At 40.5% G+C, this 25,548-nt stretch overlaps 2 protein-coding genes across 5 annotated transcripts in view; one reads left to right on the top strand and one right to left on the bottom strand.

Annotated features, from left to right (window-relative positions):
- LOC146615267 (protein PHTF2) overlaps window positions 1-23,615 on the bottom strand; it is a 55,595-nt gene extending 31,980 nt beyond the window's left edge. For 3 of the 4 annotated variants that reach the window (XM_085376727.1, XM_085376725.1, XM_085376728.1), the window contains exons 1-2: window positions 23,467-23,615; window positions 12,602-12,649 (exon numbers count right to left, since the gene is read on the bottom strand). The gene's annotated coding sequence lies outside the window, so the exon portion shown is untranslated. The remainder of the gene's footprint in view (window positions 1-12,601; window positions 12,650-23,466) is intronic. The other variant, XM_085376726.1, reaches the window with a different exon arrangement.
- Window positions 23,616-24,162: 547 nt separating this feature from the next.
- Window positions 24,163-25,043, top strand: LOC146615268 (transmembrane protein 60-like). The gene is made up of 3 exons (XM_085376343.1): window positions 24,163-24,189; window positions 24,496-24,617; window positions 24,726-25,043. Exons 2-3 carry the CDS (start codon window positions 24,534-24,536, stop codon window positions 25,041-25,043), a joined length of 402 nt encoding a protein of 133 aa, XP_085232469.1. The 5' UTR covers window positions 24,163-24,189; window positions 24,496-24,533.
- Window positions 25,044-25,548: the final 505 nt, after the last annotated feature.

Consider the following 25,548-nt stretch of genomic DNA (forward strand, 5'->3'; position numbering starts at 1 on the left):
TAACGCAATGCACGCACACATGAATACACACTGATGGTTACAAAATGTCAACATGTCATTAAGTTGGATTTATGAATGTGTTTGTCATTAATGTGCGTGTGAGTATTTGGACAAAGACACATCTTTGGTGTGGTTAACTTTGCCTGAACACAGCACCACACTGAATTTGAAATGAGTTTAAAGTCTTACTGGATACAGTGTGATGATTATTCTGTGCGCAGTAGAGTCAAAGCAAGTTGATAAAGCTTTACCCTTATGCGTCAGGGTGTTCCCTTCAGTTTCTCCTTCACTTGTCATGTCCAGTTTAAAACAAAAACAAAAAACACAACAACACAGATGGGAAACTGTGTTGAGGCTTTAATACAAGACTTCACAAACAATGGGTTACTATGTTCATCTTTTAACTACATCCATCCATCTTCTACCATCTCTCTGGTATGGATCACAGGGGAAAGCATCTCAGCAGAGATGCCCAGACTGTTCTCTCCCCAGCCACCTCCTTCTGCTCTTCCATGCGGAAACCGTGTTCTAGGTCTTCACTGGGGTCTCCAACCCCCCCCCAGTAGGAAATGCCCAAAACACTTAGGAGGCGCCTGGGAGGGCTCCTAGTCAGATGCAAGAATCATCACAGCTGGTTCTGATTTTTGATACAGAGTGGCAGTTCTACTTTGAGCTCCTCACCTCATCCCTAAGGGACGCTGCATACGCTCTTCAGATGACTCATTTCCACCACTTTTATCTATGATGTCATTTTCTCGGATTGTACCCAAAGCTCATGGGCGGAGACCAAAATACAAACTATGGAACTGGACATTTTTCCTGCACAGCCCACCACTTTCAGAGGCACAAAGGAAACCTGACATCATGCCTTGTTATTTTTCTGACACGTTTGCACCCACAATCTTAATTAGCCGATGCAAAATGTGAAAGAAATCGCAAATCAGAAATCAGAGAAGGAACCGACAGCTCTGTTTTCAATAACACAATCCAATAAGCAACAAACTTTATCCTTGTGGAGGCAATGGAGAATTTTGGGGGGGCGGTTGCTGACAATTTATCCAGATAGGAAATTATGGATGTGTGATTTAAGTCCTCCTGTTCTGGGCTCCAGCCATTTTTTGTCTGAATAAATAAAGGGACAAAAAGAATGACATCAAAGTTTTAGCATTTAGTTGACTTTTTAAAATCAAGGTCCAAAGAAATTATATTATTATAGCCTGACGTTACTGTTTTTGTGATTTGGTGCTTTATGAAACTGCATTGACTGCTCTATTCAAGACACTCTACCTCAGCAACAAACCATTCATTTTACAACTCTGAGTTGATCATCAGTATTTGAGTCACTGATGGGAAGAGCATACAACCATGACAGTTTCCTGGCTGTAGTTTCACTGTGCACTCTGCCAATATTACAGGAAGCCGTCACTGAAACACGCTCCACAGATGGGTGGAGGTGATGAGAACATGCTAGCTGTGGTTAAAGCAGAGTAGTACTGGATCTGCTTCAATAAGCCTGAGCTTCAGAGTCATTTGACACTTGATATAACAAAAAGATGTAATTGCACATGCCGATGCATGCTGCACAAGATTACAGACACATTTTCATTAAAAGTTATTCCATTTTAAATCAGCTTACTGTGGGTTTCTGACTTCTCTCTATAAAGATTTGTTAATCAAATTTTCATGACGATTTTATTAATATGACAAGTGCAAGTGCTTTAATAATAAGTAAATAACTCATGGAGATGAAGGGGAAGACGAGGACAAAATGTGGTTAATGCAAAGCTGTCAAGCGGAAAACATGGAGGCATGCGGTTAGCCGCTCTCCTCTCTTTCTTGCCCTCTCTCTTTTAGCCTCTCTTCCTTCCTCTATCTTAAGTCTCCTTGTATCCCTTTTCTACTTCTCTGTTACATAAGCACAGCGTTGTCCTGCTGTGTGAGTGGGAGGGACAGAGGGCATCGGCTGCAGGCCAGGCTGACTCACAGGGTAGCAGTTGCTCTCAGCTTTTCTTAAGTCGTGGATTATATCATAATTCAATCAAACATGGCTGCAGACATATGCTTTTCAGCTTTTTGAGAAAGCTAACTAAGGGCTGCCATTTCTCCCGTTTTTCTAGCAAAAGCTTTTCTCACTCGTCTCAAGATTCGCACATGAGACGGAACGTTTAATTTCAACGCAGCCAAGTGAAAACATCCTGCTTTGCATGTGAAGGGTTGTCTGTGCTGTCAGCCTCAGTCAGCAGGGTAATCAATTCCTGACATTTTCCAGTGAGTGTTTTGGTCATCGTTTCCAGTGTGGTTATGTTCCGCGCATGTTCTGATGTGCACCTGCTTTTTAGAGATATAATGACAATTATAATACATGGAACTAATGATTCAATTTTGTGAGACATGCATGTTGGAGACCATAGTACATAGTGTTTGATAGCGCCATAGCCTATCTGTCATCTGCGAAACCACAACACAAATGCTGAATGCATGATAAAAGTGCCACTTTAAAGAGAAGAGTATTGGCTTGACTGTGTGCGTCAAAGTCTATGCCGTTCAAGCAGCCATTGCTAGGTGAACCCAGACTTGTGTGTGAAAATGTAAGCGTCCAAAGTTCAAAAGCAAGAAGGTGAGAAAATGTTATACTTGAGCCAACTGTGAAAGGTTTCAAGCTCACACAGAAATACTGCAAAACCACCAGCTGACTAATACTCAAAGCTAAACAAACAAGTTCCTGCACCACAACTGCTGCATGCACACTGCTTATACTGTTGGAAAGATATGCGCGCATGTGTGTGCGCGTGCGTGCAGCAGAGGGCTGAAGACATTTTTAGACACAGGAAGAAAGGTTTCTGTTTTTGCAATGTCTATACTTACAATCTAGACTCCTCCCTCTTACTGCTGCACCAGACTGTATTTGATATAAATTGCATTTAATAAATAAATAAATAAATGCATGCTTTGCCTTTAACTTAAGCAGCAACAAAGCATGCTCTATGCTCATTTATCTGTTTTATTCCCTGTGGTTACACATGTAGTGTGTCAGTAAAGACATTTCGATTAAAACTTAAATTAAAAGCAGAGAGATCGCGATAGAAGTGGTAAAAGGACAAATGAAACTAAGGATTTAAACAGAAGAGTAAGCTTGAAATTCGCACGTGCACATTTTAAAGTGAGCGTGAGGATTAAACAGAAAAAGCATCATGTCCAGTTTGGGAAAACTGCAGATCATTTTTGTATAAGTGAAATGACATTCAAAGGTTTAGCTAATAATAAATTAATTAATCAGAAGCAGAGATTTCCATTAGCAGCATTATAACTCTATCAACTGCATCAAAAATCACAACGTAAAATGAGATCTACAATAATAATACTGTATGTTGTTGGAATGTCTGTCTGTTGATTCTTTGGAACATCAAAGGTCTTCACACTTTAAATATTCTAGTTACACCAACATAAAAACAGACAAAACAGGAAATCCTTGCAGAAGCAGCAAATGTTTTTCAGTTTCTGCATGATAGGTGACTCAAACTATCGTCACAACTTGGAGTGAAAAACAAACAGGCTATACAGTAAAAAAACCCCAATAAGGTTCTTCTGCATGCAGAAGCTTCTTGGACGAGAGGTGAAATGTCTTCAAGCAACTTAAAGAAGTCCAGACTCTTTTCTTTCCAAGCTCCTTAGACCAGCGGTCCTCAACCTTTTTTGAGCCACGGACCGGTTTATGCCCGACAATATTTTCACGGACCGGCCTTTAAGGTGTCGTGGATAAATACAACAAAATAAAACTAATACCGGTACCGAAAAAAAGAAGATTTATTCATAACACACTTGAAAAGACCCAGGGACACCGAGTTAACGATAAAAACGATAACAAAATAACGCTGAAAACTGATAAAAACCATACATTTCACACCTGAGCCTCAACTCTCGCGGCCTGGTACCAAACGACTCACGAACCGGTCCGAGGCCCGGGGGTTGGGGACCCCTGCCTTAGACTACGATGACTTGGTTGACTGAGAACCTTCACTGTCAATAAGTTTGGGTTTCTGAAATCGAGCATGTCAGCTGTATATTCTGTTTAATTTTACCAGGAATACACTCAATTCAACTTTGCTCATACCAGGTTGACCTCCTTCTGCTTTTAAAAATGGCTTTATGCTTTGTGACAGAGATTCAACAAAGTGTTGGAAACAGTCCTTGGAGATTTGGACCATATTAACATGACAGCATCACACAGGTGCTTGTTTGGCTACACATTCATGATATGAAACTCCCGTGTTCACTAGATGGAAAATAGCGAGCAAACCGTACACTGTAGCCATAAAGGGATGGACATTGTCAGCAATAATTAGACCACCACCACCAGCAGCCTGAATTGTCGATACAAGGACTTGGGAGTGCCCATTTTTCTGTTGATGTAGAGCAATGGGCACTGAAGGTTATTCAACTGATTTTTGCAGCACTACTTTTAAATGCACAAGCAAACTTCTGCAATTTGATGTTACATAATAAACGAATTTCTGAGACCACATCACTCAAGTATGCTATTAAAAAAACAAAACAAAAAATGCCTTGTTGCTGTGGTCTGGGTCAACAAGAACCACTAACAATTTCTGCGATGAGAAACTTTCAAAATGCACAACATAAAATGACGATGGTAAGCATGAGCAGAGAGACAAAAACAGACTAACCTAACGGGCAGACACCTGTCATTACTGGAGCTGGGCACAAACAGCGGTGTGACGGCTTTAACGCCACAAATCCTCCCCATGTTGAGGCAGCAATAAGAAAAGCAGGCACTTGAGGCCAGCACCAATCCACAAACAGCATCAGACAAAAAACACCAGCAGAGACGCATATTATTGCCTAACACAGCTTCATACAGAGGATTATGTGTGAGCTGCATGGTTGTTATTCTGGCTGGAAAACACAGCAAGAAGAAACAGTTCTTTCCTAACACGCTTTTTTCCAAACTACACATTAGCAGCGTTCCCAAAATACACTGTGGTTTCCTGAAGGGTATTTAGGGAACAGAGCCCAGACAACAGAAACACATGCAATCATTACACATATATGGTCACAAGAGGCTGCATTTGTAGATGTTCGAAAAAAACCAAAAACAAACAAAGAAACAAACAGGGCTTCGTTGGGTCGGGTAAACATCTTAGATATTTCAGGGTTTTAATTTTTCCTGATTGGAAATTTTAACAGTAAAGACACACAGTGCATGCAGCAGTGACTCTTGCGAAATCTGTCTGGGCACCAGTCTGTCTGAACTGACCCATTTAGAAAAAGAAAGAGGGAGAGTGCAGTCAAGTTAGAAAGAGTGCATTATGTAGGCCACGGTTTATAGGAGGCTCTTGTGCTGAGGACACGGCTGTGTGTGTGTTTGTGCATCTCTTTGTGAGCAGGAAATGGTTGAATGCAGTTTGATGTATGTTAAAGCGGAGCATCAGTGCCAGAGTGTGCATCTGTGTGCGTTTGTTTTGTTTGTTTGTGGTAGTATAACTGACCAACAAGGAAGTGACACCAGCTACTGTAATTTCACAGCGAGGTTAGGACCTCAAATATTTCTCAATAATGTTAAAACAGAGTATTTTCATTATCAAAACCAGTGACTGTGTCTGTATATTTGGGTGTGATTTGGATTATGTTTGCCCTGCAAAGTTTCTACTTTTAATATTAACAACAGACAGTAATAGATAGTTAAATCATAAAGTTGATTTGTGGTCAGTAAGTCTCCATCCACACATCTGCTGCTTATCTGGGGCTGGGTCATGAAGGCAGCCATTTAAGCGAAGCCTAATCTTTCCTCTCTGCCGCCACATCCACTCCAGTGTGTTCTGACCACCTCCTATTTGATCTCAGGAGGTATCATAGTCAGATCCCCAACTCACCTCTTTTTGAAGCAGAGGACTAGCAGCTCTACCTAGAATCCCTCCCAAATGACCAAACTCTTCACCCCCATCTCTGAGGGAGAGCTCAGACACCCTTCGGAGGAAGGTCATTTCCACTATTTGTATCCATGATCTCATTTTCTGTCACTACCCAGAACTTGTGAGGATGGGAATACAGATCTACCAGTAAATCAACAGCTTTGCTTTTACACTCAATTAAAACAATCAACGATTAATGCAAGCTGGCCAGATCAAAAATATGCAGACTTAAAAACGGGATGCAACCTACTAGTAAGCACAAACATAGTAGGCAATTGATTTAACTGTGTATAACTGTAGTTATCTGCTGGTTCTGCCATGTTATGACTCCACCTGCTACTAGCCCTACTACACGGCAGCACCCCGCTCTCTTTCTGTGATGGAAACTTGCAAACATGCAAGGTAAAAAAAGTAAGACAAGACTGCTGCACCATGCAGTACTCTTTGATGTAGAAGTGAGCAGGTGTATGTGTTCAGCGAACACTGGTATATAGCCACAAAAGCAAATGTGTAACCACGTTGTGCACAAGGCTGAGGACACTGGCCTGACAGGAAGGAAGGCTGCGGGTGATAGCGCTTCTAATGTTAGCCACACTGGGCAAAGTATGACATCATTTGTACGTATCAGCACAGTGCAAAGGGAAGCATTTCTCACAGACATTTAAAACATCATTTGGTTTTTAAATAATGGTAATCTTAAATACACAAGCACTATTTGTATGGCAAATGTTTAACCCTGACCATTGGTTGTTTAAATACTCATAAAACATTCAAAACCAATGTTAACTAGTCACCACTTGCAACAGAGAGCAGCGTCTCCAGTAACGTGCCTGTCGAAATGTGAAACAAAGTCACAATTTCTACTTCTAAGACCATGAAGTCACAATGAAAGTTGACCTTTGAGACAAAATGTTATGCATTCATCCAGTTAGCATGTGTGTTAAATTCCATCCTAGCTGCTAATGGGGTTGCTAAATTATGGCCGAACATGTGTTTTATGGTGCAGACCTTTTATTACCAACTTGTAATCATGACATGGAAATATCATGACGTAAACCTAGATAATCTAATCAGTTCATTCTTGAGTCCAAGTTATATCTGAAATACTTAAAAGAAACTTCCTCAAGGTTTATATGATCAGGGTCAAAAAACAAACCCACCACCCACAGCTGTCTTTGACCCAGAGGCATAAAAACATCTCTCTCAAAAAAATTTGTTTTTTGGCATTTTCCAAGAAAACATGAGCTCCATAAGTTCTGAGTGAGGGTGAGGTGACTACAAGTGGTGTGAGGCAGATTTTTTTTAAATAATAGTTCTCATTACATTTTACATAATTGGTTACACAACCTGCCACCCTCTGACTTTTTAATCTGGCACCTCACAGTTACACTCATTTGCTCTGCAAGACACAGAGACAACCACACACAGAAAATTTCACATTATTGGAAGTAACTTATAATGTTCAAATTAAAAACAAAACATTATTCATCACATTTTTCTCAGTTAATAATTTAGCTAGAAATTTAGGTTCTTTCAATGCAACCCATTCATCTCATTTGTTGGGCAGCTCAGTGGAGCTGACGCTTACTGCAAATAATAATGCAAGTTGCGGGCTTTGGTTTGTGTAGGTAACCCTTTAATGTCTAATGTATCAGTCCGACAGATGTAAGTAAACGTAGAGTGAGAGAGTCCACATAAAAAGCAGGTTGTGAAAGGATCAAACACGAAACCTTCACCTACAAGAGTGTGGTTTGTGTCTCGTGTAAGTAAATGTGGTCCAGCAACTCTGTTACTGTCTATCACTGCCTATTACAGTAAATCAGCACTATTTAAGTCTGTTATTTTTAGACCGACTACACTATTTTCACATTTAAAAACACTGGTTAGGCTGAGGCAAAAAAACAAAACAACAAACAAGGCCCAGTCTTGCCTGAATTTTAGAGCACATCCTTTTATTTTTAAAGACATATATGATAAGCTTATGCCAAAAGAAGCAGTGACACTACAAGACTGAAAATAGAGGACTATTAACTCGTTTGAACTTTGAGCTCACAGCTTTATTTGAAACAGGATGCAACAGTGCAGCAGGTGCCTGGCAGCAATGACGCACACATGCACTTTTCTTATTCACAGTATTTGAAAGTGTTTAAACCAATGAAAGACACTTTTCAACACTGGGGGGAAAATAGCAAAGTAAAACTTTACCAACAGGCAATGGAAGCCAGATTCAAGAGTCCAATATTGGGCAAAACTGACATGCTGTTTAATGTTTTGTTCCCTAAATTTCCTCTAGAAAAAAAAAAACAAAAAAACAAAAAAACAAAACAAAACACAGCTACGGTCAGTAAGTGCAGTGTATGCTTGCCTAATCCTTGTCATATACAAGTGTATACATTGTTTCACTTCCTCATCAAACCAAATTAACATCGGAGGTTTTGGATGCTGGCTGAAATGAGTCACTTTAGGTTTTACATTTGTAGCAGTAAGAGTTCACGAAACAGGTTTTATCTGCATATAAGGAAAGCTTACATAGCTAAAATGATGAGCTTAAAACGATGGGCTGTTAGACTAAACAGGTTAGAGGCCTTCAATGCTGTTCAAACTTCAAAAAGAGATGGAAAAGACAAGAAATTCCGCTTCTTTTTCCCAATTTTGCTACTTGAAAACAAACCTACACATGACTGAAAGAGTCAGGTAGGGTTAGAAGAAGGTGCCTCATCATGGTCCGATCTTTAGCAAAGCAGTTCCCAGAGCTTGTTTTACAATATCATAACTAGACATGTCTTCAGTCAAGACAGAAAACTGCATTATAAAACAAACTTCTTCATTTTTCCATCCTACTCACTTCTAATACAAACTGACAGTCGGATCATGTGTCTTTGGGATCTCTAATGAAAACATGAGCACAGGAGGAGACCTCCTTCACAAGTCTCATATCTTGTGATGTGTAACACTAGCTGCTCTCCTCCTATCTGGGTGCTTCATGTTTCATGATGGGAGTAGGTTACCTCTCTGGGCTGGGTGAGAGGGCACATGTGTGCATGCCTGCAGGAAACATGAGGCTGCACGGACGGCAATAGAGAGTCAAAGGTGTTCTAGGGTGATTTCCTGACTATCTCAAGTCACACCAAACAACCTTACAGTTGATCTACCGTAAACCCTTATAAACAGACAGCAAATTGGACATTTAACTGTGATGTTTGTTTAAGCTGAACAGTTTGTTAGACAAGACAAATCAAATGAGCAAGACTTTCCAAAAAAAAACAAAAAAACAAAACAAAAAACACAACAGCTTCTTGGTTGTCTGTAGCAGTTTCACTTAAATACAGGCTTTAAATGAAGTTATATTTACAACTCTAAACATAGAAAAGGGCCTTTGTGGTTGGAGGACGCAGCCAGTGTCATCTGTTTTTAAGTTTTACAACTAGGCTTCAACAACATGCAAAACACAAGTTAATTTTATCAAAACAACCACACGCTAAACTTCAGTCCCTTCATGTGAGAAAAACTCAAAACTGCAAGCCAGTCAATTCAGAAATCCATCCATCTGTCAAGCCTCACATCTCATTATTTGGACAAATAATTGAGTGTAATGATGCCCATTAAACTGATCAGAGCAATCAGGAATGCATTCAGATACTAAAAGCCATGAAGTTAAAATCTGGCTTAAACTGTGTCTGCCAAATTTGAGATCTGCCACAAAATATTCCATGTTTATGACACATCCATCTAGAGTAACTCATAAGCAGGAGTCAGGTTAATTTTCAGTAGTGGAAAGCCTTCAGTGCTGCTCTACATCCCAGTAAGTATTGAGGTATAAACTACAAATACCTCAATGAGAGACCAAAGCGAGCAATAATCATAAAACACACCTGTCTTCCATCTCATAGGCCTGATTCTACAGCCACAGGAAGAATGTAACGTGTGCATGTAGATCATTCGTGTGTTCATAATTTAGGACCAAGCATCTGCACGTTTCCCTTGTACAATTTTCACTGAGCATTATTATTACTACGCTTCAATAAATAAATATATTCATACAAAATGCCTCAGGTAAGCAGCTTTTCTGCCTTAGGCACAACTTGAAAGCAAACTCGAATCATCTCATATGCATGTCCAACATTTGGATGCTTCATCAAATTTGCACTGAAACAAACAAAAACAGAATATAACAATGCATACATACATCTACTACTACTAATAATAATAATAATAATAATAATAAATTCATAATGCCTATAAACAAAACAAAAATTGTAATGTTATTAGTTCACTTTGCCTTTTACGTGTCTTTTTGTGGACAGCGGGTTTCATTAAAATACAAGTGCAAAGAGCTGGAGAAACTATTCAAAGAAAGATTATGTCCGTTGACTTAACTTTGTACAGCAGTTGTAGCTACACTAGATAATTAGTTATTACTGCAGCTTGTTTTGATTGTATGATTGGTGGCTACTGGCATAGTTACTATACTGCACATAAAAAGGAAAAGTGTAGCCACTGTGATTTCATGCCTCTCTGTTGAGGCAGATGATGTTTCACTGTCAGCTGACACCATGTTTTGGACCCAGAGGAGACCATATTTGTACATGTGAGTGGAGACTGTACAGCTGAAATGCAGACCTGCATGTGTGGTACTTATTGCTAACAGGTTAACGTGTGTTTTATGGCATCATGTTTGTGTATTTGCAACCAATGCAAACGTACTAGCGTGCATTCTTCCAACAACTCAGCAGCATGTAGTTCGACATTTAAGCTGTAAAGTAAGCTTAAACAAGGAAGGGAGAGGCAGGGGAGTTTACCACAAAAGTGACAGGGGCTAAAAAACATCAAAGACTAGAAATAAAAACAAATAAAAATAAAATAAAACAGCATGAGAAGCACAGATACATTGCTCAAGTTCATCAGAAAGCAGACATGTCTGTGCAAACGATGCTCCGCCCCCTCCTCCCCCACTAACATGTAGCAGGTGAGAAAGACGACCATGTGTAGAGCTACTTTACAGCTGTAAATGAAAACACTGCTAACACTGACACGGGTTGGAAGGAGACTCTCTACCGTGGCAACAACTTAAATAAAGACATGAAAGACCACAAAAAAGAAAAACCCTTTATCCCAGAACAAACAGAAAAAGAAACGAAGCGAGGAGGAAGGAAATTAATCACACAGACCCAGACCCCAGCACAGACACAGCTCACCGTTACACTTCTTTCAGAGAGGCAATGAGTAACCAGGTACATAAGATCTTCAGCATTAGTTAATGTTAGTTTAGACTGATTACTACAGACTATATTCAGACATTAAAATAATAACAGTATGACAATATGTAAATTATTCGATTTTAAACAAAAAATGTATATATATTTTTACCTGAAACCTGATTTATGAAGAATGTCTGATTATAATAACCTTTAACTGTAACCTACAAGTCTTTAGGCACTACTGTCCTGTATTTACTTTTGGTATCGGATTGATACCGAAAGACTCAGACGGACTGCAAGTCACAGACACCAACATCCTTTGTCAGATAATTACAGTGAAAATATTTGAAATGGCACTGAAACAAACAAACATTGCTCACAGGTCCAGTTCAGTGCGTCGAATTAATAAAGGTGAGGCCTCGCAAGTAACTAAGGTTACAGCTCCTTTGTCACGGTAGCTGCCAATCAAAACAGGCACATCCCTAAATTTAAGCCTTCAGATGAGTGTTGCACAGGGTAGTATTCTAGAGAAAAATACTTTTGTTTAATTTGGGGTCTTACTCACTTTTGGAACCTGTGGCCATTAGAGGAACTGGAATTTTTGACACTACCATGATGGCTTTAATTTCATTTTTTTAAGTTGCTGATGGATATGAAAGCCCGTTTCCGCCACACAAAGAAAAAAATTTCGAGAAAATAACTCAAAATTTCAAGTTATTAACTACACATTTCGAGAAAAGTAGCTCGAAATTTTGACTTTTCTCCAAATTTTTAGTTAATGACTCAAAATTTCGAGTTAGCGCTGCCAATCAGTAATCTACGTGAATGACGTCATTTCCTTGTTACCCGGAAACTGAAGCCCTCAGCTACAAATGCTACAGCTAAGCTACCAATATTACAGCCAGTCATGAATGCACAAATTGCTGATTATTTTCAGCATGGCTTCACAAATGATGAAATCCTTGTGTTATTAGCTGAACAACATGGCGTTACTATCAGCAAACGTACTCTCAAAAGCGCCAATTTGTTGCGATCCAGTTTTGAGGGTGCATACCACGTAGATTACTGATTGGCAGAGCCAACTCGAAATTGCCCCAAAAATGTGTATTTTTTGGGCAATTTTGTGTCACCCCTAGTCAGTGGCAACTTGTTGGACTGGAAAACACAGTCCAACAAACACACACACCACGAATACCAACCACAGACTTTGTTCACTTGACGCGCGCACACACAAACACCAAGTGTTTGCTACTTGTCTGACCTTCTCAAAAGGGAAGTATTGCTTTTTTCACAGTCTCATTTTTCCATCTGTCTCTCTTTTTCAGACACAGTGAACAGAACTCATGAACTGCTGTTGCCATCTGAGCAGAGCAGCTCTGTGTGTAAGCTTGACTGAAGACACCCTCATAACCGTCTGTGTGAGGTTTCAAGAATCTCCTCCATTTCATTCAGAGGGCACTCAGACACAGGACTCACCTCTGTTTGGGCCGTGTAGCTTGACTGGAGACTGTTGAAACCAGACGACTGTAAAACAGAAAGAGTGTCGTTTCAGACTACTTGCAATGAAACGATCGCATTTGAGGTTCAAAGCAACAGCAGGTGTTTGTGTGCATCTCAGGCTCTCACGTACTATACTGGCTTTCTGGTCACTGGGGTTGCAAAATTCCCGGAATTTTCAAAGATGGAATCTTTCCATGGGAATTAACGGGAATTAACGGGAATTTATGGGAATAAACGGGAATTAACGGGAATTTATGGGAATAAAGTGGGAATTTTCAAAATTGAAGGTTGGCTCTTCTTAGGGAACTTAAATATAGTTGAGGAAAGTATATTTTAGCATAATATTGACAAAAACAAACAAATGCAATTCAAATACACTTGAATATCCATGCCATTCCTTAATCACATGTACAGAGCACAAGCTTGCTGAATGGCTATTGAGACCACCTATTGGCACTGTGCATGCCTCCATCACATGTACACATGGACCACACTTTTGAGCCTGAAGGACAAAGAGTATTAAAGGCACACATTTGAGCCTGTGGACTTAACAAGTGAGGTAAGTTTTGATGATATTATGGGAAAATATATTCATTAAATGTTTAAATTGTGAATATCACATAAAATGTATTAATCTGGTAGATAGCAATCTGATAAGATGCTAAATAAAATGCTAGCATCTGATAAGATGCTAAATAAAATGCTAGCATCTGATAAGATGCTAAATAAAATGCTAGCATCTAATCAGATGCTAAATAAAATGCTAGCATCTAATCAGATGCTAAATAAAATGCTAGCATCTGTTAGATGCTAAATAAAATGCTAGCATCTGTTAGATGCTAAATAAGCCATAGCTAGTATAACATAAAGAAGATGCTAGCTTCCTCATTTGGTTGTTTTGTTTTGAAGATCATTCCAGTTGTTTAGCTAGCCTTACTATTTATATCTGTTTATTATCATATTGCAATTGTATTATTACGATCTCTTGCATTGCATTAGCATTTTTACAAGCTCTTGTTTTATTTTACAGAAAAATGCCACGTGCGCTATCTGATGTGTGGAGACATTTTACACCAGCTAATGTACAAGGGAAATCTGTATATATGTGTAAGTATTGTGATAAGACGTACGTGAAGAATGCCACAAAAATGCAGCAGCACATTGCAAAGTGCAAAAAAATTCCTCAAGGCCCAACACATGCAGCAGCCAGGAGTTCCACTCAAGGGGAAAATGAATCTGTTTCAGCTGTATCAGAGTCAGATACCCACTCATCAGCTCCTGGTCCCTCTGGCATCAGAGGATTCTTTGATTTTATGGATGACACTAGCCAGAAAAACGCAGATGAGTGTTTCGCTCGTGCAATCTATGCAACTGGCTCACCCCTGATGCTGACATCCAATGTGTACTGGAAGAGATTTTTGAATGTTCTCCGACCAGCATACATTCCCCCAACAAGGCATGCATTGTCTACTCATCTACTGGATGAAGAGTTCAGTCGAGTTCAAGCAAAGGTGAAACAGACCATTGACCAAGCTGACTGTATTTCAGTCATCTCTGATGGATGGTCCAATATCAGGGGACAAGGAATTATTAACTACATAATCACCACTCCTCAGCCTGTGTTCTACAAGAGTGTAGACATAAAGGAAAACAGACACACAGGCCAATACATTGCAGATGAGCTAAAAGTGATCATCAATGACCTTGGACCAGATAAGGTTTTTGCACTGGTCACTGACAATGCAGCCAACATGAAGGTTGCCTGGGCACATGTGGAGGAGACCTACCCTCATATAACTACTATTGGCTGTGCAGCCCATACACTAAACCTTCTCCTAAAAGACATAATGGCACTAAAAACAATGGACACTCTGAATAAGAGAGTGAAGCAAGTTCTGAAATATGTTAAAGGCAAACAAGTAACTTCCGCTACATTTCTGTCAAAGCAAAAGGAAAAGAACAAGAGTACTACACTGAAGCTTCCCAGCATAACGCGATGGGGTGGTGTTGTTATCATGTTTGACAGCCTTCTGGAGGGAAAGGAGTCTCTGCAAGAGATGGCCATATCCCAGTCTGTAGGCATCGACAGTGACATCAAGAAGGTCATCTTGGATGATGTGTTCTGGGAAAGAGTATCTAGCAGTCAGAAAATCCTCAAACCTATTGCAGTAGCAATAGCGAAGATAGAGGGGGATGGTGCCATCTTGTCAGATGTCCAGTGCCTTTTTGCAGAACTCAAAGAAGAAATCCAGACAATTCTGCCCACTTCCCTACTACTGAAAGCAGAGGAAACGGCTGTGGTCAAGTCATTGGAACAGCGGAGGGAGTTCTGCATGAAGCCAGTGCATGCAGCAGCATACATGCTGGACCCCAAATATGACAAGGGCATACTTTCCGGGGAAGAGATCAACGGTGCTTATGCGGTCATTACAGCCATGTCTGACCACCTGGGTCTCGATAAAGGCAAAGTTCTAGGCAGTTTGGCAAAGTATCGAACAAAGCAAGGCCTTTGGAAAGGGGATGGAATATGGCAGTCATGCCAGCACATATCTGCAGCCACCTGGTGGAAGGGACTATGTGAATCTGAGGCCCTTGCACCTGTAGCCTCCATCCTCCTCCAAATCCCACCATCATCAGCCGCCTCCGAGCGCAACTGGTCACTGTTTGGGAACACCCACACAAAGGTTCGCAACAGGCTCACAAATGTGAGAGTGGAAAAGCTGGTCGGCATTCGGGCAAACCTACGGCTCTTTGAGCCTGACACAGAGCCATCCTCAACAAAGCTGGAAAGTGACACTGAAGAGGAAGACTCAGAGTTGGATGCTGAGGAAGTGGACATGTTGTTGGATGATGATGAGGTCCAGGAAGAGTCTATTGACTGAGCAAAAATGAGAAAAGAGGATTGCTTGAAGGAAGATTTGAATGTTTAATGGGACGTTTTGGAGGATAAGTGGCATTTTTCATTTAACCTTTTGAATGGGACTTTGTGGAGATTTTTGGACAGGGGGCATTTTTGAATGAGCGGGGTTAGGGGATGGTAATATTGAACTCAACATTTCTGTTTTTATTCATCCATGAAACAAGTTATTGAAACGTGTTCTATTCTACTGTACTTACAAATAAATCTGTTTAAATATCTGTTGAAAACATTTTGCATGGAGGTTTTCTTATGATTTCTGTTTATATTTATGCTTGGAAATAATATATTCCCAGTTAGTTCTCCTAAATTCCCATTAATTTCCATAATTTCCATTATTTCCATGGACAGTTTCCAATATGGAATATTTCCAAAATTCCCAAGCTTAACTTACCATGGAAATTTACCGGAAATTTTCCGCCCCTTTGCAACCCTACTGGTCACTCACTAAAATGGGGCTCTAATGCATGTGCAAGTGCCTCCTGAGCACTGTGTAATTGGACTTTGGCATGGGTCCATGTCACGAGACTCCACAGGGGGGGTTAAAAAGCAGCGTGTATCATTTGCTGAACTTCAAATGAACACAAACACAGAAAGTCTGCCTGCAGACAGTATGAATTCTCAGAAACTGTAATGATTAACAACAGGCAGCAAGGGACCCAAATATTCAACCTAACAGGGCAGCTCTTGTTTAAAGTCAAGAGAAGGATTGGAATAATCACAATCATCCTCACAATTCTTCCTTCATCATCGACATGCTGTCGTTATTGCCATCAATTTACCCTCAACAATAACCTTCCAGGTAATAACAGGGCAGGCAGTCCCAGCATGTCCTGAAGTAATTCCTAAAACGCCACACTTTCCCCCTAGAATCAGAGTTTTACGACTCAGAAAATTATGAGAAAATTGCATTTACATTTAAACCAATCAGACTCAGATAAAAATAAACAAACAAACAAACTCAGGTAATTTGTGCTAGTAAATGATCAGATATGATTAGCATTATTACATTATTGTAATGTCATACTGAAGTGATGGACAACAGTAAAAACCCTTCGCAATTACCCAAGTTAAAGAATGACTTGTAACCTCAGGGAGTCATGAAATGATCTCCTTATCGCATTAAGAGAGATAAGACAGGATGCTTATTTAAAAAAAAAAAGTTTGCAACACAGCTGAGACCTTATAACTTTAGATATGAGGCTTTGTGGTAAGTTTCACTTATAGTCCAGTATTTTGTTTCACAGTGATGAAGATGTATCCCAAATGGGGGAAGAAGAAACACGAAACAATCACGCTGGTTGGTTACAGTAGCTTAGATGTGTAAAAGAGGGGAACCTGCCCTTTGCTGCCAAAAAGCCAATCTAAGATCTCAATCACTTTGAATTGCAAAACCTTGCAAGAGGCGTCCGATGCTCCTGTCAGTTTGGCTGCACTTCCTGTTCACAATAATATTCTTATCAGCTCGTGATGTGTGACCAGTTTGCAGAACTTTCATACAGAGAGCTCTTTTCTGAGAAAAATTATTAAAAGCACCTGTGTGTGTGTACATCAGCTGGCACCAGTAGGATAATGCACAGAGCTGTATCAATCCAAGCAGAACTACAGCGTTTAGCACGGATCCTCATCGGGTCCAGAGTCAAAATGCTCCCACTGGTAAAACCTGATGTACTGAAATGCCTACCAGCTCTCAGGACATAACCTCTTGATCCACCACTAAATATTAAACATTTGATTTTATTTCTTTTATGTAGGTGGATTTTCTTCCATTTAACATGTGCTCATTAGAGACCTCCAGCTGTCAAGAGGAGACTATATTGAGCTTTAATTACACACAGTTCTCATAAACTTTATAGAGTCTTTGACAAGTGGCATTTATAACCAGAGCATTAATGAGATCTAGCTCACAATTCACAAGCTACTGCCTGTAAAAACAGCAAATGTAACCTTGACCTTGAGCACAACTTGGGTAAAGATCCGTTTGATAAGGTCACTGGTCCTTCACCAAATTGAGGACAAGTCCTCAGACCCCATTAAGTCTTAGGGGAGATGGTTTTGCAGTGATTTGAGTTTGTGCCACACAGCAAGGAGCTGCTGGGCTCAAACACCTTTTCTGAGGAGTCTGGCTGCTCTGTTTGGCTTTCCTGTCCAACTACTGCTTAAACAGGTGAGTCTAAACTGGTTGACGGTCTATTAGCAGTCTGATGGACTGTTGACCTGTCCATGATGTAACCCACCTTTCACCCTATATCTAAAACTGCCCATTTTTCTTCTTTAATGTTGCTGTGCATTTTGACTGCTGATTTAGTATATCACAAAAAAAAGTTATCTTTTTACCCAGACCATTTTGTCCTCATAATCACTGAAAGCTATAATCGCCACTGAGATTAAGCTCAGAATAAATGGCCCAGTCCTAGTGGATTCGGGACGTTTATAGAACAAGAATTTCCAGAGGCATTACTAAATGTTTCCTTGTTCTTATTTTGTATTAAAGCAGCATTCAGACTTAACAGGATGCGTGCATTTCTGTGACTTCCTGTGTAAACTGTTGGAGTCCCAACTGCAGCTTCTGGTCACTGCCACCTTGTTACTGACTGCTCTTTTAGCTGCAGTACAGCTAAGGTGATAACAAAGAAATGGTTAAGTGATTATGAGGTCAACTGACCTTTCTGCTCACAATCACCACTGCAGTGACTTTATTTCTACGCATGATATCACTTCCATGCAGGCCAAGCTGCAGCCGTAGCATAAAATAATATAGCAGATGAGTGTGTGATATAACCATGTTGCAGCTGATGATATAACAAGCTCTGCAGGCAGATTCACGCTCCACAAAACAAAATGCAATCCATCGTCTCAGAGCTCCTCAAAGAGACAAATAAATGAAGGGGGAATGCAACAAGGAGACAACTAAGGCGACTAGGTGAGGATGAGATTGAGATGCAGAGAATGCACTCTCACGTGTGCAAAAGTAGAAACTATTTACAGAAACACTGCTTTTATTTTAAATTACTTTAATTACTAAAGCTAGAAATAACAGCCCAGAGAACATATGCAAGAAGTGGGATCTCTCTCTAGCCAGCCTTGGGCATGCCTTCATCCACACTTTGTCAGGTGAAGACAAATGACAATTAAGGCCTTGCAGGACCAAGAGACTCTTGCAATGTCCAAAGGGTGTAAAAATATACAGAAGGCCACTCAACGAGGGAGTCACTCTCTACAAGTCACATTTGTGTGTGCACACAACGATGCGGTGCAGATACATGGTCTGACTTGTAGTAGTGGACCAGCAGATGATTAATCAGTGTTTTAAAGGCACACGAGCTGCCGAGTCCTACCCTGTTTGTGTGTCTGGGCATTAACAGGAATCCCATGTGTGTGCAACACCACAGTGAATATGCAACATAACACAAAAGTGAGCTATTTTCTGTCAGGAAGAAAACAAACAAACTGCACTTCTGAACCACAGCTTCCTGCAGCGAGGCAGGAAAACGAGCACTGATCTGCCTTGCTCAAAGGCACTTCATAATGGATTTAAGTGAGATCTCTGATATCATTCCCAGTTTTTTTCTTGTTAAACAGGTAGTTCCTAGTAGCTCCTTTTGGGGAAAACCCATTCCTGTTGATGATCATATGACTAACACAACCCTACTGAGTCTAAGAAAACTATATTTCTCTACCCCGAATACGAGGCCCTACAGTATAAGCTGTACATGGGGTTCACAGCAAGCGAGATTAAAGGTTTGCTTAGCTGTTGCACAAGTCACATACTTGCAGTTTGATTAAAAAAAAATAAAAAAAAAATAAAAATGTTCCACTCCTGGCTGAATTGCAAACACAGTCAGGTATAACTGCTCCAACAGCGGAAAAAACTCAGCAGCTGATCATTTTTACTGCTGTTGTCACCGTGTTTGTAAGGATAATCAGGATAATCTGATCTGCTTCTTCAGCGTGTACGGCTTAATAGGAAAAAGTGATTTTTAGGCTTAAAAGCAACTCAACCGGTGCGACACAGCGGACTAATTTAGAGGTCGAATTATGACTGCAGATAGAAATCTGGGTGAGCGATGACTTTGTTGGTCAGACATTGGAGCAGACAGACAGGCTCAACGATAAACTTGTTGGATAATCAGTAGGCCTGCCAAACTGAGAGCCTGACCCCCTGCAGAAGCCTGCAGCAGTTTCACTTCTCTGACACAGTCACTAACAGGTTTTAAAGCAGAGTAAAATAGAGTAGAAGAGACAGATAAAGATTTGAATAATGTAGATGAGCACGAGGCGAACTGCTGTTACTGGCCTATCACATATATTGGCACATCTGTTAGTCGAGATACACAGATATGAAGGACATGCACGGACATTTGTATTGTTTTTTTTTTTTGTTGTTTTTTAAATAGAGTGGCTGTAGCCCTCAGCAATATCTGCAGCACATGCAGCAGAGTACATCACAGCTTAGCAGACTATGGGCACCCTGATGGCTTCCGATTACCTGTATGCCTGCAAGCAGTTGGCTGGTTAAAAGAAATGCAATGTTTATGGACAGCCACAAAAAACAGACAAAATTATAGCTGCTTAGATGCATGTTTTAATTGATTTAAAAGACTGTGTAGGAGGGCACTAATATTTTTTGTGCCATTTTATGTCCTATACGCTACCTTTCACTGTATTTGCTGCTTTTTTAAATATTGTGTTTGTATAGCTTGAACCAGATTTGATATAAATGGGTCTTCGTAGTTAAATAAAGTGAAAAAGCATTTGCCTCCTTCTAGACTTCTTCCTGTTTTTGCTTGATACGTGTGCATGTTTCAGCTCAAATACATTTTACATATCAGGCAAAGATAAACCTAGTAAAGAAAAATCTGATTTTAAATCATTTGTTATGCGTTTCACGTTACTGTGGAGGAATTTTGGCTCATTCTTCTTTGCAGAGTTGTTTTAAATCAACCACACTGGAGAGTTTTCCCAAGTATGAACAGCCTGTTTAAGGTCAAAGCATCTCAATCAGATTCAAGTCTATTTGGAGGTGGACTTGGTGTGTTTTGGAAAATTTGCATAACCAAAGCGAGCTTGAGTTTCAGGACACAAACTGATGGCCGGACATTCTCCTTCAGGATTTTCCAGTATAGAGCAGAATCCATAATTACATCAATCACGGGACGCTGTCCAGGTCCTGAAGAAGCAAAGCAGCCCCAGACCATCACAGTACCATGTTTGAATGTTGATCATGTTTACACAGGAAGTCACAGAAACACACATCATGACGTTCATTTTGTGAAATGCTGTGTTAGTTTTATGCTGGATGTAACAGGACTCAGACATTTCAAAGCGTTCAGCTGGTGTTCAACTGGTGCACTCTTGGAGTATTTTTTTTATTTTTTTTTAAAATAGGCTGGCCACTCCTGGGAAGGGTCAACACCATTTCAGGTTCTCTCCATTTTTGGATAATGGTTCTCACTGTCCTTCGCTGAAGTCTCAAATCCTTAGAAATAACCTTTTCCAGACTGAAGATGTCAACAACTTTGCTTCGCATCAGTTCTTCAGTTTCACTTTAGATTGTGAGACGAAGAGTTTCTTTTTGAGATCTTTTAGCCTTCTTCATGTTGTCAGACAGGTTCTAGAGAAGCGATTTCACGAGTCAACAGACCTGGCAGTAGGGCTGGGCCATATTATACCGTTCACGGTAATACCGGTATAATGTTAGGCAACGATAGGAAAATGAAATATCGCGATAGAATGGGAGTAAAACGCGCATGCGCAGTGCCTTTGTTTTCATACGCACATGGCCGATTGTTGAGTGAAACAGATGAACCAGAATTGGTTTGTAAAAATGGTGCAACTTCCGTGATGTGGAACTGGTTTGGTTGTTGTCCGTCAGATACACGACAAAGCACATTTTTTTGCAGAACATGCAAGCGGCCGTCATTATTGTCGTATTTGTCGGACTAAGATGCTCTTATATGTGGGAGTAATCTGGGTCCTAAACTCCGTATGTTTCAGGTCAAACAACACTGCAGCATCACTGAGAGTTAAAAACTGTCTAAATTCTTTCATCTTTAATAAAACGATCAACATTGCTGCTTTACCAGGTGTAACTATAAAGTTTAACTTCCAGGCATCCATGAAAACAAGTTATTACATTTAACGGAGTTAGAAGTTAGCAGGAAGCTAGCGGAAGTTAGCTCGCTAGTTTCGCTAGTTACCTAAACATGATATAGCATGTTCTGACTGAGAGATTTCTGAAAAAATTCAAACGTACAGCTCTGCTATCACTTCCAACACAAATGAAGACAGGAAACTAAACAGCAGTGACGTTTGTAGGGTTACTGAAGTTGGGCTAGCTGCTATATAATGATGTGCTACGTGATCGCTAGCGACACAGCTATGTTAGCATAACATAAACAGTGAAGCTGGAGGACGAACACTAACACTTTTCCACTTATAAAAGTTAACATGAAGGTTCCTCATGGTTAGAGACAAATGCAATCGCATGGCAGGATGCTGTACACGGACCAAACTTCAGTCAGGAGAACAACTGAGATAATCCATCCACAATACGAGGTTAGTCATTAATATACTGCAACAACATGGGAATAGAGCAGCTGCCAGAGAATTCAACATTAATGAATCAATGGTACAGAAGTGGAGGAAGCAAGAAGAATGAGTTTAATAAAGTTTGATTTATCTGACTGCTTTGTTTCGCTTAATGTGCCTTATAATCCCGTGCACCTTATGGTCCGAAAAATGCGTACTGCACACTGCAGTTTAATGTTGCAAAGCACCTCTTTTTAACTTCAGTGGATATTATACATGGTTATGCTCAGGATATGTCAGCCCATTTCTACTGGAAATGTCTTTTGGTTAAACTTTCAGCAAGGAATTTGCATTTGCACTGTTACATTTTTATAAAGCTTTAATGTACATAAAAACCAGCTTCTTGTTTAAGTGAAAATAAATGGAAGGTTGTCTTTTTGCGCTAGTAACGTTGTGGAGTTGTATTTTGTCTCGCATCAATTATATCGTCAGTTATATCGTTATCGCAAATTTTCAAATATATATCGTGATAAATATTTTTGGCCATATCGCCCTGCTCTACCTGGCAGTAATTAGGCCTGGGTGTGGCTAGTTAAATTGAACTCAGCTGGCCAAAAAAAAAGTGGTTAATCACATGGGGGCAATTATTTTTTTACGTAACTTCAGGTAGATTTGGATAGCTTTTACTCTTAATAAATGATACCATGACTTAAAAACTGTATTTTGTTTTCACTCAGCTTATCACTGTCTAATATAAAAATTTGTTGACCTGAAACATGCAAGTGTGACAAATGTGCAAATAAATAAAATAAAATAAAAAAGCAGGCAAATACTTTCACACAGCAGTTTAGCTTGAATAGTAAATCAGTCAGAGCCTAACAAAATGCCATGCAATAAACGGTATTACTATAAAGGTGATAGTTAAGAGCAACCCTACTTGCCTATTTTATTTTTTATACAAGTTTGATTGCTTTCTCAGTTGATTTTTTATCTTTTTACTTGCTATAGAAATACTGTTAGAAAAGATTGTACTAAAAATCTTATTCTTAATAACATTGATGTGGAAGATTTAAAAATAGCAAAGAGGTAGAGGAAGTAAAACAGGCTAAAAATGTCAACGTTTGCATTACTGTGAAGTAAAGCTCGGTCCACTATGAGTGGGGAAACACATGCAGCTAATTTTGATGCTAGCTGGCATGTAGCTGGAAGCAGCCACTGTGCTTTCGGGCAGTCTTCGTGGTTATCTTGGTTCATATACAGACAGTCCTCCTCCCTTCTGCCAGGCTATATGTTAGCTGAGCCACCGGCAGGCATAACAGCCCACACAGCTGTCTTTAACCCCGAAACCCTGATTACTGCCGTCTAAACGCGCCGTGCAGTCGCTCAGTCTTACCTCTTTGACTGCGAAGGCGGCTCCAAGTCCACAGACAGAGCTCAGGCGCGCTTTCTAAGCGTAGTTTATAATGAACTTGGGCTAGCCAGCCTTGTCCATTGTCTGGAGGAGATGCTGAGTATCTGCTCGCCAGTGTTTCAAGCATTAGCCTTTCCCTTTCTGTCTCTCACTGTAAAAATACTACTTCGGCCCCCTTACCGTAAACCGCCGCATAAAGGCGCAGTTATATTTTCAGCAAATAATCGCCATCGATGGTTGGCAAATAGGAAAGAAGACTAGGGTCACACATGAATACAATAAGTATTTCGAAAGTCAAAAAACGAGAAAATACAGGGTTAAAATTTTAAATACCATCACGACGAATAGGATATAATCAGAAACGCCGGGGGGGGGGGGGGGGAATAAAAAGAACTTTACTTACCTCTAGTGGACGTGAAAACTCACTACAGGAAAACCCAACAACTGCTTTGCGCATTCGTGAACACTTTACGGTTACAACGCAGCGTGACGGACATTAAAACAAACGTGAGGAGCACCAATCGGCTCCCAGGAGAGGCGGGACCCGTATGGATAACGGACCTAAAAAAATCTCCCAGTCTATTTTTATTAACGGACACGTTTGCTGATAATTACATGACTGGCTATAAGAAACGATATGAGAATGTGAATGCGTAGGACACATTGGAAGGAAGATGCTGTCTGCCGAGCTGGAAACACACTAAAGTAAGTCACAGCCAGCGATTAGCACAATGCTATTAGGCTGTAACAGCTAGCTCTAATTGCAGTGTTTTTAATCTGACAATGAATACAATTATGGCATTAAATTATTATTTCAAAGCGGCCATCAGCGAAATGTTGTTTGATGCTGCAACGGAGAGCATAGCTGACACCAAATAATCCAGTTAGTTCTGATTCCTGCCTTGCTGTCAGTTTTTAAATCCACGTTTTATGCTACAAAAGCATGCATTTATCATTATTTAACATATTTTCTGATTATAACACGTGCACATGTGGTCTGTCTGTGTGCAGCTTCTGTCTGTCTCCTCCTCTGGTCTCCACTGAGTGAGATGTCTCTGGCTCAGAGGGTTTTGTTGACCTGGGTCTTCACCCTGGTTTTCCTCATTATGCTGGTGCTCAAATTGGATGGAAAGGTAACAGTTTTCATAGCTTCATCAGCAATCTCCACCCAGTCTCCATCCAGTGACACATTCCTCCCAACAACCTCAACTATTAGCATCTTCTCCCTTTCCTCTCTACAGGTGCAGTGGAACTGGTTCCTCATCTTTCTCCCTGTCTGGGTTTTTGATGGCATCCTCATCCTCATGCTCGCCATCAAGATGGCAGGCCGCTGCAAGCCGGGATACGACCCGCGCAACGGCTCTCCAGACCTGCGCCTGCGTAGCTGGTACCTGACAGCCATGCTGCTGAAGCTCGGCTTCTGCCTGACGCTGTGCGCCAAGCTGGAAAGGCTGGCCGACGTGAAGCTGACGTTTGTGTGCATACCACTGTGGACCATGTTAATGGGGGCGCTGGTGGAACTGGGGTTGAATATCTTTCCTGAAAGGAGAGAGGCTTAGTAGCCGCCTAAGATCTCAGCGTGATTTGCATCACCCTCGACAAACCTGTGTAAAAACACGAAGGCAGACATTGGGAGGAGATTTGTGTTTATCTGGTCTCGGCTTTGTGAAATAGGAGCTTAGCCTGATTATGTTTCCAGAGAAGAATCAAATCTCCACATCAGCTATCAGTATTACTGTTAAGAACAAGAGACTTTGTGTAGGCAGATCACACAGTTGGAAGTGCACAGATTTCGTCATAACTTACTCGGAAAATGTGGCCTGACCTTCATCACACTCACAACTGCAGAGAAACACAATCTGGCTAAACTAATGAAGCACAAACTGGATTTTGCATGATGTTATAAAAGATGAAATAACTCCCATGCCCAGGCTGGAGAATGGACGTGAATCTGAAAAAGCACCTCAATGAGATCAGAGAGCAAACAAAGCCTGGTTCTTGATAAAAATCTGCCTTTTTAAAGAAAACCTGGAAGGGGTGAACCACGCTTTCGTTTCGGTGACT

Source organism: Diplotaxodon limnothrissa, linkage group LG17 (assembly GCF_057381915.1).
Source record: "Diplotaxodon limnothrissa isolate DT_005_m linkage group LG17, D_limnothrissa_male_GT1.1, whole genome shotgun sequence".
In the NCBI taxonomy this organism is placed as follows: domain Eukaryota; kingdom Metazoa; phylum Chordata; class Actinopteri; order Cichliformes; family Cichlidae; genus Diplotaxodon; species Diplotaxodon limnothrissa.

Excerpts from the sequence above, each read along its gene's own strand:
- LOC146615268 (XM_085376343.1), top strand. The coding sequence starts at position 24,534 with ATGTCTCTGGCTCAGAGGGTTTTGTTGACCTGGGTCTTCACCCTGGTT. Across the intron at positions 24,618-24,725 it reads TGCTCAAATTGGATGGAAAG|GTGCAGTGGAACTGGTTCCT; the intron begins GTAACAGTTTTC and ends TCCTCTCTACAG.